Source organism: Candoia aspera, chromosome 1, assembly GCF_035149785.1.
Source record: "Candoia aspera isolate rCanAsp1 chromosome 1, rCanAsp1.hap2, whole genome shotgun sequence".
NCBI lineage: Eukaryota > Metazoa > Chordata > Lepidosauria > Squamata > Boidae > Candoia > Candoia aspera.
Genome location: NC_086153.1, coordinates 229,930,637 through 229,950,975, shown reverse-complemented (window position 1 = coordinate 229,950,975; position 20,339 = coordinate 229,930,637). Strand labels below are relative to the sequence as shown.

Genomic DNA, 20,339 nt, shown 5'->3' with positions numbered 1-20,339 from the left:
TATAAGTATTATTTATAGATAAAATTGTGGAATCTGACCATTTTTGAGAAATACTGGTTATTTGGGGGATAGGGTGGAAATGGGGAATAACTAAGGTAATTATATTGTGAGATTGGAAAAGTAGTGTTATCCTGAATATCAAAGCCTGGAATCAAAATATATGTAATTTACTCATTTTTGAAATGGCTTGGTTTTTTTAGTAATCAAGAACTGATTACTAAACAATGTGTTTGGCCTAAATTTCATAATATTTTACAAGAAAATACATTTGTAATGCATAACTTGATAAATCGTTGTTCAATGAATATATGATATATTTAGGTGATTTATATCAATTTAGCTTGTTAATTTTAGCGAATTTTCTGTTTATTCATTTATTTTACTTTTATTGTGTGTGTGTGTTTTGATCCTGCAATTGCATTACTAATTAATTTGCTGGATGTTAGTGTTTTAATTTGTTTTTGTATATTTTATCTTTGTTTCTTTTAAAAAAAAATTAATTAAAATGTGTGCAGCTTATCTTGGGAACTACCTAGCTACTAGATTCTTGACTATGGTTCATCCTGTTCTTATAGTTTGTAATTGCTTCTACAGCGTGGTGCTATGAGACGACGCTATGAAGATGATGGCATCTCAGATGATGAAATTGAAGGCAAGCGAACATTTGACCTTGAAGAAAAACTTTCTACCAACAAATTTAATGCCAACTTTGTAGTGTTCATGGAAGGCAAAGGTAAGTGGCCTTTCTACCATGCTACCTTTCCAAGGTGCAGGTGCACATGAGCATTTTCTCAACTGCTGCGGCAAAGCACTCACGTATATTACTCCCTGATACTATTAGGCACAATGAATATTAGAATTCTAAAAACTCCAGCTCCTTTCTTAGAAACTTAATTGATGTTTCTTATAATAATAGAGGATTTGAAAATACTAATGATGATTATAGCAAAAATGGTACAGCATCACAAATAAATGAAAGAAACACACACAGATTTTCATCTGTAAGATTATATATAATTTTGGTAGTTTAGCATTTACTAAATAAATCTAAAGTACTGACTATATGGTGGGATAGGCACTCTAAGAAAACACTATCTCCCCCCCGCCCCTGCTGGTTTATGTTTCTGCTATGTAAACAGTATTCAAAACACTATACAAGAACTTTCAGCATGTTGCTGCTGTTTTATATATAGTTGTAGTTTTATGAGGTGTTCTTTTAACTTTGTGAAGCCTCCCAGAGTAATTTTGGAGTTGGGTGGCCTGGAAATGTAACATAGTTGGGTTTCCATATTCACTGGATTCTGTGTTCACCGTGACAACCATGACATTTATCATACTAAAAATTTGCCTGCTGCTCACTGCATTCACCCTAAGTGATGGTGAGGTATGTGTATCTTCAGTCTCTCAGTAAGCATCATCCAAATAGGATGATTTGTGACCTTTGTGTTGTGATTGTCTGCGTTAGATACTCTAATTTGACCTTAGATGTATGTGTAAGTGTTTAAGCATGCTTAGAAAACATTTAGGGCTATTTGGGCAACAGGACAGAATTTCACATTTTTGGAGGAAGTACTGATACATAACCCCTGCAAATACAGAAACCCAACTCTAAATAAATAAATTTTGACTCTTCAATATATTGTGAAGAAAAGATACTGAGTTCCTTTCAGTGTATGTGTGCACCATTTCCACAAACAGTGCAAGTAGTTTTGAAATCCTAGCCCAATCTAAAAAACTTAATTAGAATGTACTAAGGGGAAACTAGTGCTTTCTTGGTTGATGGTATATGTTGTGCCCACCATTAAAATAATAGGATTGAGAAATTGATACAGGTAGTCCTCGACTTATGACCACAATTGGGACTGGAACTTCCATTGCTAAGCAAGGCAGTTGTTAGTGACTCATACCTGATTTTACAACCTTTTTTGCCGTGGCCATTAAGCAAATCACCGCAGTCAGAATTACTATGGTCAGAAGCTGGTGGGAAGGTTGCAAATGGTGATCACGTGACACCAGAATGCTGCAACCATCGTAAATGCGAGCTGGTTGCCAAGCACCTGAATTTTGACTATGTGACTGTAGGGACGCTGTGACAGTTGTAAGTGCAAGGACCAGTCACAAGTCAATTTTTTCAGTGCCATTGTAACTTCAAACAGTTGCTAAATGAACAGTTGTAAGTTGAGGACTACCTGTACTGACAAACATTATATATCATCGTACTAGTTCCTTTAGGTAAAGGTAAAGGTTTCCCTTGACATTAAGTCCAGTTGTGTCCGACTCTAGGGGGCGTTGCTCATCTCTGTTTCAAAGCCGAAGAGCCGGCGTTTGTCCGTAGACACTTCCGTGGTCATGTGGCCGGCATGACTACACGGAACGCCGTTACCTGCCCACCAAAGCGGTACCTATTAATCTACTCACATTTGCATGTTTTCGAACTGCTAGGTTGGCAGGAGCTGGGACTAGCAACGGGAGCTCACCCCATCACGCAGATTCGAAGCGCCGACCTTCTGATCGGCAAGCTCAGCAGCTCAGTGGTTTAACCGGCAGCGCCACCACATCCCTGACTAGTTCCTTTGGGCAACATCAATTTATGATGGGCCCAATAACATCACTCTTTCCGACACTAAAATTGGATGGTAATCTCATGCTTATAAACCAATCAGTAAATGCTGGCCTTTGGAAAGGCTATCAAGAGCTGTCTCTTTCCTTGGCCTTTGGGTCTTGGTCTGCTGGAGTGCTGATTGGATGATGTTATTGCTGTTGGATTGCCGTTTTATTGTTTGATTATGGATTGTAAGTTTTGTATTCTTTTTGTTAGGCTTTGTTGAATTTTTTTGTACATTGCCTGGAGTAACCTTGGTTAAGTTGGGTGACCATATAAATGTTTTAAACGAACAAACAAATAAAGGGTCACTCTCAGACAAGTGAGGCAATTGTATTAATGTTCTAGACAGCTGATTGAAGGTTAAGTGATTGTGAAACTCTTTGCTAAGCCCAGATTTTGGCAGTCGTGTAGTATTTACTATTTGTTAAACTCCCTGATCGATTCCTCACTGGCCCCCAACTTGTGCCTTATTTGCCAATTTTAGTGGTTTTTGTTGGACTTATTTTGTAAGGCTTTGCGTGCCTTGAAAATGATTCAGAGACACAGGAATATGAAAAAAAACTGGTTTGATGGATAGCCAAGAGGTGCTATGTATGCATGAAGTTCAAAGCACTTCTTCTGAATAATTCTTGAGGTATGCATAGCCCTAGTATTTGTAGCTTAAGTGTAACAGTTTATTTTTAAAAACAATTGGGATGTACAGATCAGAAGAGTATGTTGTAAAGGGTCACCTAACAAGGCAGTGGTGCCCCCCCCCATTTTGGTGATGCATTTTATTATCAGTATTCAGACATTCCTGTTCTCCACATTAGCTTCATTTGTATGAGCATGGCATAAGTAACCACAACAGCTTTTCTGACAGAAGAAATTAACACTCTTGGGGCAAAAATTATTAGGACATAATTAATTAAGGGGAGGAGATTGGAATAGTAATGGTAGTTCATTGATAGCTTGACATTAGTAATGTTAATATGTGACCTTTGGAATGATATTATTTGGGCCTCATGTGGCGCAGAGTGGTAGGCAGCAGTATTGCAACCGAAACTCTCCCCATGACCTGAGTTCAATCCTAGCAGAAGTTGGTTTCTCAGGTAGCCAGCTCAGGTCAACTCAGCCTTCCTTCCGAGGTCAGTAAAGTGACTAACCAGCTCGCTGGGGGAAAGGTCATTACAACTGGGGAAGGCAATGGCAAACCACCCGGCTCTATAGTCTGCCAAGAAAATGTCACAAAAACAGCATCCCCCAAAGAGTCAGAAAATGACTCAGGGACCTTTCTTCTTCTTTCTAATAATCTTAATCCAAATCGTTAAAGATAAATGAAATCAGCCAAACCCTAAAAGCAATCCAGATAAATATTCTTAAACTCTTATCCCACTTCAAAATAAACCAGAGTATTTAAATATCCCCACAATGCACACAGAGCTTTTTCTCTTAAAAAAATCAAACAGCACAACTGCCCCCCTCAAAAACTCCGACTTCTCTTCAGGAGACCTCGCATACATAATAACCCCTTCTTTTCCATGGCGTTCCATCAGAAGATCAGTTTCACTTATGGCTTGCAACTCAATCTCTCCCTTTAATTTCTTCAACTTAACTATCCAATCTTCAGCATTTCAACAGAAGTCCTGATCTCACTCTTAGAAGAGACATTTCTGTTGCTGTTAAATTCCTCAGTTTCATCCACAACATCTCCAACCAGATGACACATTTTAGACCTCGTATTTTCCACAATGTCCTGAATACCTTGCATAAAAACTTGGTAGGAATCAGAAAGAATCTGTTTAAAATCTTGGTGGAAGTCAGAGAAAGTCTGTTTAAAATCCTCCATGTCTCAAGCAATAGATTATGGCACCCCCTAGGAGCTTAACCAGAGAAAGTCGAAGATATGAAAGGATTCCAAAATGTGTTTACATAAGCAAAAGTAAGATATGCAGACAGTTCCCCAGGGAAAGTAGAAGCAGAAAACTGAAAGTTCAAAACAGCCGATTCAACATGTAGAAGAATGCTAATATCTTCAAATTTAGTACAAAAATAGTAGCAGGGAGACAATTATTTACTCTCAATCCTCCTTAATATTTGGATGGAAAACAAAGTCCAAAACTTAAAAAGAATTATTTTTAAAAAATTGATCCCAAAAATAATGATAAGCTCCAAGAGAACCCGCTTCTCCTTACTGTAGAAAGCCTCTCTTAGGGTATGGGTACTTAAAAGAAATATAAATTGGGTGATTTAGAAATAGGGTGGACGGTCTTAGTGTCCCTTTAAGGCTACAGCGCAGCTTGGAAATGGTGACGTCCCAGCCTCCTAGCTCTTATCAGTCAAGCGCAAACACTGTTAGCGATCTTCTGGCTGGAAGCAGCCGTTTGGAGGACAGATGGGGTGATTCCAGGTGTTTTCCTTTTTCCGGAAAAACACTCCTGGGCTTCAGGAAAAACCTGCCTGAGCCTGAAAAAATTGCCGCATTGTCAGTTCTGCCCCCTGAGCCTGCGGGCACAGCTATTCAGTCTGCCATGTCCCCACCAGAAGTCCTATAAGGAAGAGTTTTTGTTTGGCTTGTTTTTGTTTTGTTCTTGTTTGGATCCTTAGCCATCGGAAAGAATCCTTAGCCAATGGATCCTTAGCCTTTGGAAGAATTAAAATACCCCTAAAACTACTTCTAGTACTACACAATTATGAAAGTAACTTATTCAGTTTATGTTGAAGAAATGGGAGGAAAGAAATGAAAGATTGGAGTTTTGTTTTGCTCTTTAAATATCATATTGCAGTTAAAAATCCTGTTTGAAAACTAATGAATAGGTCATTTTCATGTGGTCTTTGGTGCACTGGAGGCTGTGCTACAAAAAGAGAATGAAGGCTAGGATGGAAACTAAATTTAATTCAATTGAATGACAATGAAATTAAATATAATTAATATGATTATTCTCATATTTGAATAATTTTTCCGTCTATTGTGTTAAAAATTGTAATTTTGACAAAATTGTAGGGTATATAAGCCTTTGGGGTCCATATAGACCGTTGCGAAACACCTTGTTGTTGTTTATTCATTTAGTCGCTTCCGACTCTTCGTGACTTCATGGACCAGCCCACGCCAGAGCTTCCTGTCGGTCGTCAACACCCCCAGCTCCCCCAGGGACGAGTCCGTCACCTCTAAAATATCATCCATCCATCTTGCCCTTGGTCGGCCCCTCTTCCTTTTGCCCTCCACTCTCCCTAGCATCAGCATCTTCTCCAGGGTGTCCTGTCTTCTCATTATGTGGCCAAAGTATTTCAGTTTTGCGTTTAATATCATTCCCTCAAGTGAGCAGTCTGGCTTGATTTCCTGGAGGATGGACTGGTTTGATCTTCTTGCAGTCCAAGGCACTCTCAGAATTTTCCTCCAACACCACAGTTCAAAAGCATCGATCTTCCTTCGCTCAGCCTTCCTTATGGTCCAGCTCTCGCAGCCATATGTTACTACAGGGAACACCATTGCTTTAGCTATGCGGGCCTTTGTTGTCAGTGTGATGTCTCTGCTCTTAACTATTTTATCAAGATTTGTCATTGCTCTTCTCCCAAGGATTAAGCGTCTTCTGATTTCCTGACTGCAGTCAGCATCTGCAGTAATCTTTGCACCTAGGAATACAATGTCTTTCACTGCTTCTACATTTTCTCCCTCTATTTGCCAGTTATCAATCAAGCTGGTTGCCATAATCTTGGTTTTTTTGAGGTTTAGCTGCAAGCCAGCTTTTGCACTTTCTTCTTTCACCTTCATCATAAGGCTCCTCAGTTCCTCTTCACTTTCAGCCATCAAAGTGGTATCATCTGCATATCTGAGATTGTTAATGTTTCTTCCAGAGATTTTAACTCCAGCCTTGGATTCCTCAAGGCCAGCTTGTCGCATGATGTGTTCTGCATACAAGTTGAATAGGTAGGGTGAGAGTATACAGCCCTGCCGTACTCCTTTCCCAGTCTGTTGTTCCGTGGTCTGTTCTTACTGTTGCTACTTGGTCATTATACAGATTCTTCAGGAGGCATACAAGATGACTTGGTATCCCCATACCACTAAGAACTTGCCACAATTTGTTATGTTCCACACAGTCAAAGGCTTTAGAATAGTCAATAAAACAGAAATAGATGTTTTTCTGAAACTCCCTGGCTTTTTCCATTATCCAGCGGATATTGGCAATTTGGTCTCTAGTTCCTCTGCCTTTTCTAAACCCAGCTTGTACATCTGGCAATTCTCGCTTCATGAACTGCTGAAGTCTACCTTGCAGGATCTTGAGCATTACCTTACTGCATGTGAAATGAGTGCCACTGTTCGATAGTTTGAACATTCTTTAGTGTTTCCCTTTTTTGGTATGGGGATATAAGTTGATTTTTTCCAATCTGATGGACATTCTTGTGTTTTCCAAATTTGCTGGCATATAGCATGCATTACCTTGACAGCATCATCTTGCAAGATTTTGAACAGTCCAGCTGGGATGCCATCGTCTCCTGCTGCCTTGTTATTAGCAATGCTTCTTAAGGCCCAGTCAACCTCACTCTTCAGGATGTCTGGCTCTAGCTCACTGACCACACCGTCAAAGCTATCCCCGATATTGTTATCCTTCCTATACAGGTCTTCTGTATATTCTTGCCACCTTTTCTTGATCTCTTCTTCTTCTGTTAGGTCCTTGCCATCTTTGTTTTTGATCATACCCATTTTTGCCTGGAATTTACCTCCAATGTTTCTAATTTTCTGGAAGAGGTCTCTTGTCCTTCCTATTCTATTGTCTTCTTCCACTTCCGCGCATTGCTTGTTTAAAAATAATTCCTTATCTCTTCTGGCTAACCTCTGGAATTTTGCATTGAATTGGGCATATCTCCCCCTATCACTGTTGCCTTTTGCTTTCCTTCTTTCTTGGGCTACTTCTAGTGTCTCAGCAGACAGCCATTTTGCCTTCTTGGTTTTCTCTTTCTTTGGGATGTATTTTGTTGCCGCCTCCTGAACAATGCTGCCAACTTCTGTCCAGAGTTCTTCCGGGACCCTATCTACTAAGTCCAGTCCCTTAAATCTATTCTTCACCTCCACTGCATATTCCTTAGGAATATTAGTGAGCTCATATCTAGCTGATCTGTGGGTCTTCCCTAATCTCTTTAGTCTGATCCTAAATTGTGCAATAAGAAGTTTGTGATCTGAACTACAGTCAGCTCCAGGCCTAGTTTTTACCGACTGTACAGATGTCCGCCACCTTTGGCTGCAAAGGATGTAATCAATCTGATTTCGGTGTTGTCCATCTGGTGAAGTCCGTGTATAAAGCCGTCTCTTAGGTTGTTGGAAGAGAGTGTTTGTTATACAGAGTGAATTGTCTTGGCAAAATTCTATCAGCCTATGTCCTGCTTCATTTTGTTCTCCCAGGCCATACTTACCTGTAATTCGAGGTGTCATTTGACTTCCCACCTTAGCATTCCAGTCTCCCGTGATGAAAATAACATCTCTTTTAGGCGTGTTGTCCAGTAGGTGCTGCAGATCCTCATAGAACTGCTCTACTTCAGCTTCTTCAGCATCTGTGGTTGGGGCGTATATTTGGATCACTGTGATGTTAGATGGCTTGCCCTGAATTCGAATTGAGATCATTCTGTTGTTTTTTGGGTTGTATCCAAGCACTGCTTTAGCCACTTTACTATTAATTATGAAGGCTACTCCATTTCTTCTGTGGTCCTCTTGTCCACAGTAGTAGATCTGGTGGTCATTTGATGTGAAGTGGCCCATTCCAGTCCATTTCAGTTCACTGACGCCCAGAATGCCTATCTTTAATCTTGACATCTCACCAATAACCACATCCAATTTGCCCTGGCTCATAGATCTTACGTTCCAGGTTCCAATGGTGTGTTGATCCTTAGAACATCGGATTCGCCGTTCACCACCAGCACCATCGGCCGCTAGCCATCCTTTTGGCTTTGAGCTAGCTGCGTCATCATGTCTGGGGCTGGTTGAACTCACCCTCTGTTCCTCCCCAGTAGCATTTTGACCATCTTCTGACCTGGGGGTCTCATCTTCCGATGGTATACCGACATATCTCTGGTTGTACTGATCCATTTAGTTTTCACGGCAAGAATACTGGGGTGGGTTGCCATTACCTTCCCCAGGGACCGCATTTAGTCTGACCTCTCTGTCACAACCTTCCTGTCTTGGGTGGCCCTTCACGGTTTAGCTCATGGCATCGTTGAGGTGCTCAAGCTCCAGCACCACGACAAGGTAACGATCCTTTGCTGAAGCAAAACACCTTGGATTTTACATTTTATATTTTTATGTATATTTTTATTTTTATAATGAAACTTTTTAGCGATAAAATTTTATTCTTTTAATTCGCTTTTAAAGCGAGTTGTTTGCACGAGATGGGCAGTGAAGAAATATGATAAATAAAATAGATAAATATCTCTGGTGCCCCAGGTTATGTACTTCTGTTATAGTGGATAATGTGGCTAAGAATCTTCATAAGTCGCTTTGTCCAGCTCAGTTATTATTCACTTAGGAACATTTATACCCTCCCTATTTTCCCAAAACAGTTCTAGGTAGTTCACAACAGATATATTTAATAAATAACCCAACTCTTCATTAGTATAGTATCAGTAAGGTTATATTTCATTATCTGTGCCAATAGAGTCCTATGTTTGCTAATAAATTTATTTGCAAACATAGGGAAGTAATTGGGTAGGAAAGATCATTTTATTTTTTCCTCTCATCTTTTCATTCCAGCTCCCTTTTGGGGTTCTCACTTGTCAGCGGCTAGTTTTCTCTAATAAGCGATTTCCTTTCTTGAACAGATTTCACCGTGGAGTACATTCAGCGTGGTGGCTTAAGAGATCCTTTGATCTTCAAGAATTGCGATGGTCTTGGAATAAAGTGAGTGGTGGTAAAATAAGAGTTCAACATGAGAGAAGGCCACTGTTTTCCCTAATGAAATAATATGTTACTGAGCTACCAGAATGCTATATTTGTTCTTTCCCAAGTAACTGACAATAGCAGGAGATGGGACTCGTGTGGGAAGAGAGTCCACTGACTATTCAAAAGTTTATTTTAATAATGTTGAAGTTAAAAGTAATTACATGTACTCAAATTAGATGCCACGTTCAGTGTAAGATCCGTTGAGATTACGATGATACTGGTCAGAATTTGTGAGTCCACTCTTAGTCACTGTACCTTGAAAAAATAGATAAGATGTTTTAGGGGATCAGGCTGGCTACATGCTGCCTTGACCTTGTTCATTATGATTGGCACGTTCTAGCAGAGAAGGAGTAAGTGGATCTGTGGAGAGATTATTGCCTCATTTCAGAGAGGTATGATATACACTACTTTGAAAAAGGTACCGTGTTTCCTTAAGATGCCTTCCCTGGGCCTGCAGATGTTGGACAAATGTCATCCAGTCATGAATTTTCAAACAATATGATAGTGTTGTGGTCAGCCATCTAAGTCGTACTTGGAAGAAGCCAGTTATCTCTAAACCACGGTTATGCAAACCGTAGTCTGGACTCATCACTTAATCTCAGCTTTGCTCCAAATGGGTCTTGAAGCCTCACTGTTCCCTTGACTGTACTTGACAGTCAGTCAGATGATGAGAGGGAAATTGTAAACAAACAGCCTAAAGGAATCTCCAAAGATTGACATTTCTATAAAGGACCTGCAAGAAAAAACCTACCAGGAACAGTGGGAACTCCGTGAGTTTAGGAGATATGATAGCTGTCTTCAAGTGTCTAAAGAGTTATCATGTAGAATTTAGGACAGGATTGGTCCAGAGGATAGGATATCCTAATGATAAGAGTTGTTCAACTGTGAAACAGACTGCCTTGCAATGTGATGAGCTCTCTTTTGCTGGAGATTTTTAAAGAAAAGCTGGATGTCCATCTGTCAGGGATCCTGTTGTAGTTGATTCTAGCACTGGTAAGGGGCTTGAACTAGATTATCAAGGGCCCTTCCAGCTCTTACATTCTATGATTTTATTTTTTAATACTAATAGACTATCTTTCTTGCTAAAATAAACATCCCTCCCTTAAAAGCATATACTTTCAATGATAATTACTATGTTTTGGCCCCACCAAAAGCCATTTTGTTAATCACTAAGGCCAGTCATTTTTTCCTTACTTAATTGGATGGGCATGCTTGAGAATCCCTGCTGTTGATCCAGTTCAGTCTGGTTTTAGGCCTGGGTACAGCATTGAAATAGTAATGGGTCCTGAGTTTTATAACAGTGAATAAGACACAGGGCATCTCAGATATGCAGATGATACCACTTTGATGGCTGAAAGTGAAGAGGAACTGAGGAGCCTTATGATGAAGGTGAAAGAAGAAAGTGCAAAAGCTGGTTTGCAGCTAAACCTCAAAAAAACCAAGATTATGGCAACCAGCTTGATTGATAACTGGCAAATAGAGGGAGAAAATGTAGAAGCAGTGAAAGATTTTATATTCCTAGGTGCAAAGATTACTGCAGATGCTGACTGCAGTCAGGAAATCAGAAGACGCTTAATCCTTGGAAGAAGAGCAATGACAAATCTCGATAAAATAGTTAAGAGCAGAGACATCACACTGACAACAAAGGCCCGCATAGTTAAAGCAATGGTGTTCCCTGCAGTAACATATGGCTGCGAGAGCTGGACCATAAGGAAGGCTGAGCGAAGGAAGATCGATGCTTTTGAACTGTGGTGTTGGAGGAAAATTCTGAGAGTGCCTTGGACTGCAAGAAGATCCAACCAGTCCATCCTCCAGGAAATCAAGCCAGACTGCTCACTTGAGGGAATGATATTAAACGCAAAACTGAAATACTTTGGCCACATCATGAGAAGACAGGACACCCTGGAGAAGATGCTGATGCTAGGGAGAGTGGAAGGCAAAAGGAAGAGGGGCCGACCAAGGGCAAGATGGATGGATGATATTCTAGAGGTGACGGACTCGTCCCTGGGGGAGCTGGGGGTGTTGACGACCGACAGGAAGCTCTGGCGTGGGCTGGTCCATGAAGTCACGAAGAGTCGGAAGCGACTAAACGAATAAACAACAACAAAGACACAGGGCATTGTCTTCTTGGTCCTCCTAGATCTCTTAGCAGAATTTGAAACCATTAATTGTGGTATTTTGATAGAACTGGATCTGTGTATTGAGAATAATGGGCATCATGTTGCCGTCAATCAGTTCCTACATGCATAGAGTAGCGTTAGGAGAATTCTGTTTAGCCTCATGTCTGGGCTGTGGGAGTCTGAAAGTTTTCTCTCTTTCCTGATGTTCAGCATCTAGAAGATTCAAAGATTTGCAGCACAATGTCATCAGTATGCTGTACTGTCTTGTGATTATCTTTCCATTTGAATTAGGAGAACCTGAACAAGGGCTAATGAGTACAGTAGAGGTGCTTTAGTTGGTGTTTCTTGAATTCAGGAATTAGGAAAATGTCCTGTCTAGATGAAGTTACAATCCCTCTGAAGAAACAGATTACCATATATACCCGTGAATAAGCCCATCCATGGATAAGTAGACCCCTTTAATTTTTAACCAAAATACCATGGAAAATGTACTGCCCACAGATAAGCCAACCCACATTTTTCATCCAAGTTGAGTATTTGCTACAATGCTGATCATGTTGAGTTTTTTCTTTATCTGTTTTATTAATTTTTGTTTGTTTTAATTTGGGATGCTTTGTGGATTCGGTTCTTGCCTTTGGATTTTTTAATAAAAGGTAGATAATTTATAATATATCCTATCCTAGCTGGTTGAATACCAAATCTAACATATAATGTAACTATTCTTCTTGTATACCACCTTTCTACTGAAGTGAGTAAGCTAGCAAAATTTAAACCCTGAAAAGTTAAAATGTAACTACAAATTAACACTAATTTTAATTAAAAAGTAAAAAGTCTTGTGCCCAGAGATATGCATTCTGTTACCTGGGAGCAACACAGGAGAAAGGTCTCTCCTTCTGGTGCTATATATAGACCTATAATAATGGGGATATTTTCAAAGGTCATCTGCATTTCCTAAATTTCAAATAGATCCCAAATTGATTTATAAAGAGAGAGATAGTCCCTCTGGTCCTAAAAAGTTTTGTTCTGTAAATGTTAAGTGCAACATCTTAACATGGTCCTTAGATCTTTCAGTATTAAAAGATCCCTGTACTTAGTATTAGTTAATCCAGCTGTTACATTGTGTATCTGTTGCATTTTCTGGGCATTTTTCAAGGATAGTTCCCCCACTGAGTGCACTGCAGTAGTTCAGAGAGAATGTAGCAAGGCATGGATAACTACTGTCATATCTGATTGGCTAAGGAAGAATTGTTGCTAATGCACTAACTGTAGTTGTTCAAATGGCTCTTCGCTATAGCTCACTTCTGTTACCATTGAGGATCAAAGAGCCGACTGTGGACCTGTTTTTTCGAAGTGAGTGCAGCTTCTTCCAAACCAAGGGTGAACTTCAATCCCCAGGTGCAGTTTTGTATCTGTCAACAGGACCTCCATTTTGTCTGGATTGAATTTCAACTTTCTCCTTTATTCAGCCCATTGAGCTTAGATAATGTTTGAGGGTACAAATTGCTTCCTTGAATTTGGATGGTTAGAAGCAATAATTCTGAGCATCTTCAGCATATTGATGGCACCCACTTCAAAGCTCGCATTATGTTTTCATGTAAATTCTGAACACCATGGGGAACACTGGAGATCAGCAGTCTAAATGTCAAACATTAATCCCCCAGCACCACCTTCTAGATACAACCCAACAGGAAGAAACATTGCAAAACTGTGCCTTCTAGAAAGTCTAGAAGGACATTATGATTAATGCCAAAAACTATGAAGAGGTTTTGGAGAACCAACATGAACCTACTTCCTCCATCTAATTTCCAGTATAGGTTGCCCACTAACATGACCAATGCAGTCCCATATTCTGGCCAAAATTCCAGTTGAAATAGGTACAGTACATGTATTCAGTATTACCCAGGTATGATTGGAAATGCAATGTCATCTCCTCCTTACTTAGCTTTCCCAGAAGTTGAATGTTTGAGGAGACTGGCCTAAGTAGTTGCCAAATTTATATCCCTATAATGACTTCCAGCACTGGAGTCCAAGTTTAGGCAGATCTGATTGCCTTTAATCCTTAAAAAAAACAAAATAAATTACAATAGCCATTAACTGTTCTGGTTTACCCCTCTTAACATCTTGCTACAAGAAACCATCAGGATCCAGCAGATGGCAGAGTTGGACCATTTTATTCAGTTCTCCACCCTGCTAAGGTTTATTCAGGTCACTGATGAAAAGCTGACTGGAGAGTGATGTCCATGACAACCAAGATACACAGACTTTGCTCACTTTCAGATCATTAACTCCACCTAAGCAGAATACCAAATCCGGCATATAGCATTCAGCAAGGGGCCAGGTATCAGTTGGAAAAGGTTTCTGATTATCATGGAGGACACAAAATTGTGAGCAACTTCTAACTTGGCTGCCTCAATAATACATTGAAATCCTCAGGACAAGAATCTTAGAATAATCAAATGAAAGCCCATTCATCCTGGCTAGCTCAAGAAGAGGATTTTTAGATAGTGGGATGTACCGTATACTGACAGCATCTCTGTACTATCCTGGCCATCCGTCTGCACTCAAAATTGGCTGGCAAACGGAGCACCCAGATAGTTAGCTAGAGTTCCTATAAATCACAGCCACCCCACATCTAATCCTAGCCTAGTATACCATTGAAATAGCCTAGAAGATAGAGTCCCCACCCTCAGCGGTTCTCCATGTTATATGCCAGACCAGTACTTTCATTCATAATTAAATCCTGGATAACAGAGGTTTACCAAGAATTGAACTAGCATTGAAGATCAGGACCTTCAGGCTGGAAGGCTCATTGTCCTGTCAACTCGTCTGCCTAAGCAGACTGCAACCTGAAAAGAAAAAAGGCCAGACAGCAGCCTATCCTCTCTTACCTGGATTGGACCCTGTGATATTGTTCCCCACCCTACCCTCTCCTAGTACCTGTGTGTAAACTGAACGAAGTAAGTTGCCTATAACCCCAAGGCCTCCATAAGGAGTAAAGTACAATGTATTACCTTAAAATAACACTCTTCTTCAGTATATCATTCTGAGGCTGGATTATTGCAATGAATTAAATAATGCAATACTGAAAAAGGTAAAGACAAAGCAGTGAGCGCAGCAGCAGCGATTGTTTTGCAAATTAAAAGCCTGGGATATTTTTTATGTACTCACCTAGTTTTTAAAGAACAGAGGGTAGGCATCATGCCAACCTCCCTGAAAAAAGAATTCTATAGTTAGAATCCCACATATTATAAGTCCCCTTTCCAGAAAATATCCATTTTGCTAGTAAAAGTGTCCAGAAAGTAGCCTATAATGATTTTACAGCATGGGGCTAATGCGAAAGCAGGAACACATTCGGGTATTGTGGCTTCAATCACATAGGACTATAAGGATATACATACAGCCATGTCTATTAACAAACGGACTGATAACCAGTGAAATAACAGGGTGGTGGTTGTGGGGAAAATAGGAGGAGGAAGGAGCAATAGGCATGTTCCCTGCCTTGAGTTATTTATAAAAATAATAAAGGTGGGATAATAAATAAATAATAAAAAAATATGTGGAGGATACACTCTTTGGCTAGTGCATCCCAAAAGGCTAGCTGTGTTCGGAACTAATTGAAGAAACCAGACAGTCATCAAAGGCAGTGCCACATGTGATGAATTGCAGTAAGCTAATTTGGAGGATAGCTACAAATGGGAACTGAAGCCATACTGTCTCTTCCTAGGTAGGAGAAAGAGCAGCAGCAGATACACCATTTAGCTGTTGAAAGTGACAGTATTGAACAAAAAATCTGATTTTTTAAGGAGCAAAAGTGATTTTCTAAGTGAAGAATGGGTAACATTTCATGGTTGAGGCTGCAGTTCCCCAAAGTAAAGTTATTGGAAGGTACACAGTGGTAGTGGTTACATCAAATCCAAAACTGGCCAAGGTCAAAGTAAAAAATGAATGGGAAAATCTTCTCTTTGCTTCATTCGTCATCATCCCAAAGGTTATATTTTCTATTCATTCCTCTTGAGGAAACAGCAACATAGTCTCAAATTGTCCTTCAATCCATTCTCTCTTTGAATTACTCCAGTTACATAATCCACTTAAACATTTTTTCACATTCATACATTTGCCTTCCACTGAGATTTTCTTCCATAGTGGGTAGGGAAGAAGAGGCTTCAATCTCTTACACTGCAGTTAGGAGAGCAAAGCAAAAAAGTAGAGGTAAACTGCAAAGGCAACAGGTAGCTCGGGTACATGCTGAATCTGTCTATGATAGGTATATATCTATTGGGTATATATTGGATGCAGATTGCATATGCATTTTACAGGTTGTGCAGTCAGGTCCAGAATAGTTGAATTCTACCTTCCTGGCAAAATGAGCCACTTACGAATCTTGTCTGAATTTTAAAGGATTTCCAGTTCACATCAAGTGAGGAGCATCTCATGTCACATTCCTAAATGACATAAAGCAGAAGCTTCATGTTGTCAATGCTTGATCAATACATGAGATAAGATGAAATTTTACAGGGCTTGATAGTATAAACGTTACAGAATTGGTCAGAATTCATCCACTGCTTCCTTGCAGCAAGAGCTTCTTCAGGCAGGAATGCACAGTTCAAGTCCTTCTATACTCAAGCAGTTATGCACAGTTCAAGTGTTTCTTTACTCAAACACTTTGTCCAGAGAAATAAAATGGTAAATTGTATTAGAGGCTTCAAAAAAAATAAGAAATTGGGCATGGCTGTATCCCTGATTTCTCACCATGGATAGTTTTGAAGCAGACTTGTAGGAGAGACAGAGAGGCAGATAAAAGATGCACAGCATTGAACCATGTAGAGGGAATAGTGACAGTGAGACTGCTACACATTTTTTTTTCTGTTTCAGGATGCCAGATCCAGACTTTAGTGTGAATGATGTACGACTCTATGTAGGTAATTATGCATTTTTCTTCTGAGTTAAACAGGTGGGGCAAGATAAAAGCTGGTATGTAATTTATGTGTAGAATTTAATTTTGGCAGAACTTTTAAATTGTAAAGTAAGCCCTGGCCTTGTAGGAAAAAAAAATGGGAAAAGCTTGTTTTAAAGATTAAGCACCCCTAAATCAGAAGGCCTTGGATAATTATTCTATATTTGTCCTTTATATCCCACTTATCTTTTTTTTTTCTCCTTTTTTAAAACCATGTCTTCTATGTTTCTCTTCCTCTGTTGGGCTAGAAGGTATTACTGGAAATTAATTATGTATCTGTTTATCTTACCAACTGGTAGGGAGTCGTAGGATGGTGGATGTCATGGATGTAAACACCCAAAGGGATATTGAGATGACCATGGCTCAGTGGGCACGCTACTATGAAACGCCAGAGGAAGAGCGAGAGAAGCTATACAATGTTATCAGCCTAGAGTTCAGCCATACCCGGCTTGAGAACCTGGTGCAAAGGCCAACTACGGTTTGTGTGGTGTTTTTCTTTCCTCTGACATATCATTTTTTTTTCTTTTGAACATCATTTAAACAAATGAGGGAGTCCATAGTTTTAATTTGGGTGATGGCTTAAGTCATATGGATTCAGGGAATACCTGAATAACTTAGACTGAGCTGCTAGAAGTAATAATATCGATTGATAGATGCCGGCTTCATCATCCAACATACATGCATAATTTTGTACTTAAAATATAAGAGCTGGGGGTCTTCCATAGTGGCAGAAAGAGGGAGATACTGATGGGAACTGTCAGGGTCGCCACTGCAAGGGAAGGGAGGTGGATAATGTGCTTTCGTCTTTTCATTTCTGATCATAATGTCTTACCCAAGATCCTGAATACCAGAATGCTGGAGATCTTGGCCTCAGGTGTTACTGTTAACTGTAAGGTCCATCTTCAATAAGACTGTACTCTTCCATGATTTCACTGAAAGGACAGAGGGCAGATCTGGCACATACTACCAAGAGCTGATTGGGTGAGGATGGGGGGTTACCCCTATCAGAAATCTGCTGCAGCAGCCATGACCCCCAAGTGTCAGGAGGTGATGGTAGTAGTCTTCATGGAAACTCTGGAGATGAACAGATGCCCTGCACTGCAGGAAACTGGATATGAGTCTCTGTACTGAAGATAGTATGAGAAGCAAGCTAAGCATGCTGTTGGTGTATTGCCCACCCTGTTTCCCAACAGCATTTCTTCCTGAGCTCCTTGATTTAGTCTCTGAACTAGTGGATGAGCCTTCTCGACTTATGGTCAGAGGGAATTTCGGCCTCTGGCAGCTGGATCAGGATGACCATAGCCTTGTTCCCAGCAATCATTTTGGAGCAGTTGGCTCTTGAACTGAATGTGGAGGACATTTCCATTAGTCATTTTTCATGGACAGATCAATGTCTTTTTTCCCTGAAGGACACTAACATTACTAATTGCTCGGGAAGGATGGTCTGATTAGAATAGTCTGCCTTAGATGCCTTACGGTTTCACTAGGTTTCCAGTGGTGCTTATACAGTTTTCCAGCAATCAGGCAGGTTGTTCCACCATGTTCCCCACTGAACTCTAGAATACAGAGTTGATAAGGACACTGGATGAAATTACAGAAGGGGCCTATCATTGTTTGCAGATCCAGGGCTGCTTAAGGGTTCACAGAAGAGCTTTGGGAGATGAAGTGACAGAAGAGATACTTAGAATATCAGTGGTGAAAACCGGAGAGTGAATATGACCAAATATGGGTACAATCTTCAAATTAGGCTTGGGTTTGGGGGACAGGAGTGTGAAGATGAGCTTTTTGCATGGCTGCCCCGATCCTATCAAATTCTCTTTTCCCTGAGGTTAGCATGACCTTCTCCTTTCTGTCATTTAAGAAATTAGTTAAAGCCTTCTATTCCATTGGGCCTTTGGAAAATACAATGATAAAAATGGTGGTTCCTCTATGTGGTCCCTAGCAACTATTCTTCATATTGGTATGTTTTGTTTTGACTATGCTTTGTAAGGATTTTTAATGTGTTTTATGATTTAACATTTGTTGATTTTATTGGGTAGATGATAATATAGTATGTGGAGTCCTTGGTGCTCTCTGAGTTGTATGCTTGCAGATGTTTCATTACCTGACTAGGTAACATCATCAGTGCTGGTAAGTGTGGGGTTTGCTCCCTGTTTCTATACAGTTGCTTGCCCTGCCAGTGTTGGTGGGGGTGTGGTTTTCTCCTGGGTAGTTCCTTGATTAGGGAATTGTTTTCTGCTTGTTTGTCTAGTGTTAACCCCTGCTTATCTGGGTGTTGGCTGCTGGAGAGGATGTATCCTGGTCTTTTTGTTTCCATCTTAGTTTTTTTATTGTCTCTTTTGAATGGTGTGCAAATGTGACTTAGCTCTATGCATCTATTGATGGCTGATTTTGTCTAAATGCCAAGCTTCCAGGAATTCTCTAGCATTTCTGGATTTAACTTTGGTTTAGGATGCTCACAGTTTCCCAGTTGAAACTATGGTTGAGTCTATCCATATACTGTGGGAAAGAAAGCAGAAAACGATACCCTAATCAAGGAACTACCAAGGAGAAAACCACACCCCCACCAACACTGGCAGGTCAAGTTACTGTATATAACCAGGGAGCAAACCCCACACTCGCTTGAACTGATGATGTTACTTAGGCGGGTAATGAAATGCCTGCAAGCAAATAACCAAGCTTAGAGAGCACCAAGGACTCCACAGTTCAACCCTGAGCTACAGATATTCTCTTCTGTTGGAATATGGTATGTTAAAGTGAACCATCTAAAGTCTCTGATTGGAGTGGCATTCAAATACTGTAAAGTAATTAACTGAAAATGTACTCTAGGTATTTTACTGTAAATATAATTCTTAAATCTACAAAGAACCCTCTCTGTATAAATTTCCTTAGAGGAAATTATTCACGTTAAAGAAAGGCTATGATAAGTTGTGACTGATAGCTTGCAGTATGTGTGGTATTAGTTACATTTTTGGGTGAGAGAGATCAGTCTGAATGTTTATATTAAACATTAATATTTAAGCATTAAATAAACTCTGATCCTTTCATTAGCAATACTAAAGTATATTTAAGTCACGATCTGCAACTAATCGATACTGCAGGTAGAGCAGACATACTACTTTGATCATAACTTCTATTAATTTGATAGTAAATAGGGCAATCAAAGAAATCTGTGTTATTCAGACTAGCTGTATGTGTTTTTTTTATAAGCACTGTTCTATGTGACTTATAAAATTAAAAACAAGATTGCAGTCTTGTATATCCATGTGGAAGTAAGCCCAGTTGAGCTCAATGGGCCTGCTCAGTAGATGTGTGCAGGATTGTGTTGCGAGTCAGCGCTTAAGTAAATGCTTAGGCCATCTGCCCTAGTACTAAAACTTGCAAGCTTTTGCTAGTCATCACAGAGAGAAGAAACTCCCAAAAATTACTTTGAATAGGGCACAGTTGTGCAGCTGGCTATAGCAGTATGTGTACAGATGGTCTTCACTTAATGACCATTCGTTCAGTGACCATTCAAAGTTACCATCGCTTAGCAATGGAAATACCAGTCCCAATTAGGGTAGTTAAGTGAGGACTACCTTAAAGTGATTTATCTCTTTTGGTAATATTTCATCAGTATAGGTGGGAGATTCCTGACTAACCAGATCTCCTTTGTGGCATTCATTGTGATTCTGTTATTTGTGTGTTTAATTTCTAAGATATTATTGTAAATGCTTATTCCATAGCTAATTCTTCATGGATACAGAATATATC

General features: G+C 39.9%; 1 protein-coding gene across 2 annotated transcripts in view; it reads left to right on the top strand.

Annotated features, from left to right (window-relative positions):
* Positions 1-20,339, top strand: part of KDM2A (lysine demethylase 2A) — a 62,738-nt gene that overhangs the window by 17,035 nt on the left and 25,364 nt on the right. The window contains exons 4-7 of one of the 2 annotated variants that reach the window (XM_063289044.1): positions 595-733; positions 9,392-9,470; positions 16,505-16,551; positions 16,886-17,064. In XM_063289044.1, coding sequence (XP_063145114.1) covers positions 595-733; positions 9,392-9,470; positions 16,505-16,551; positions 16,886-17,064 — 444 coding nt within the window. Of the gene's footprint in view, positions 1-594; positions 734-9,391; positions 9,471-14,474; positions 14,590-16,504; positions 16,552-16,885; positions 17,065-20,339 lie in introns of those variants that run through there. The other variant, XM_063289045.1, reaches the window with a different exon arrangement.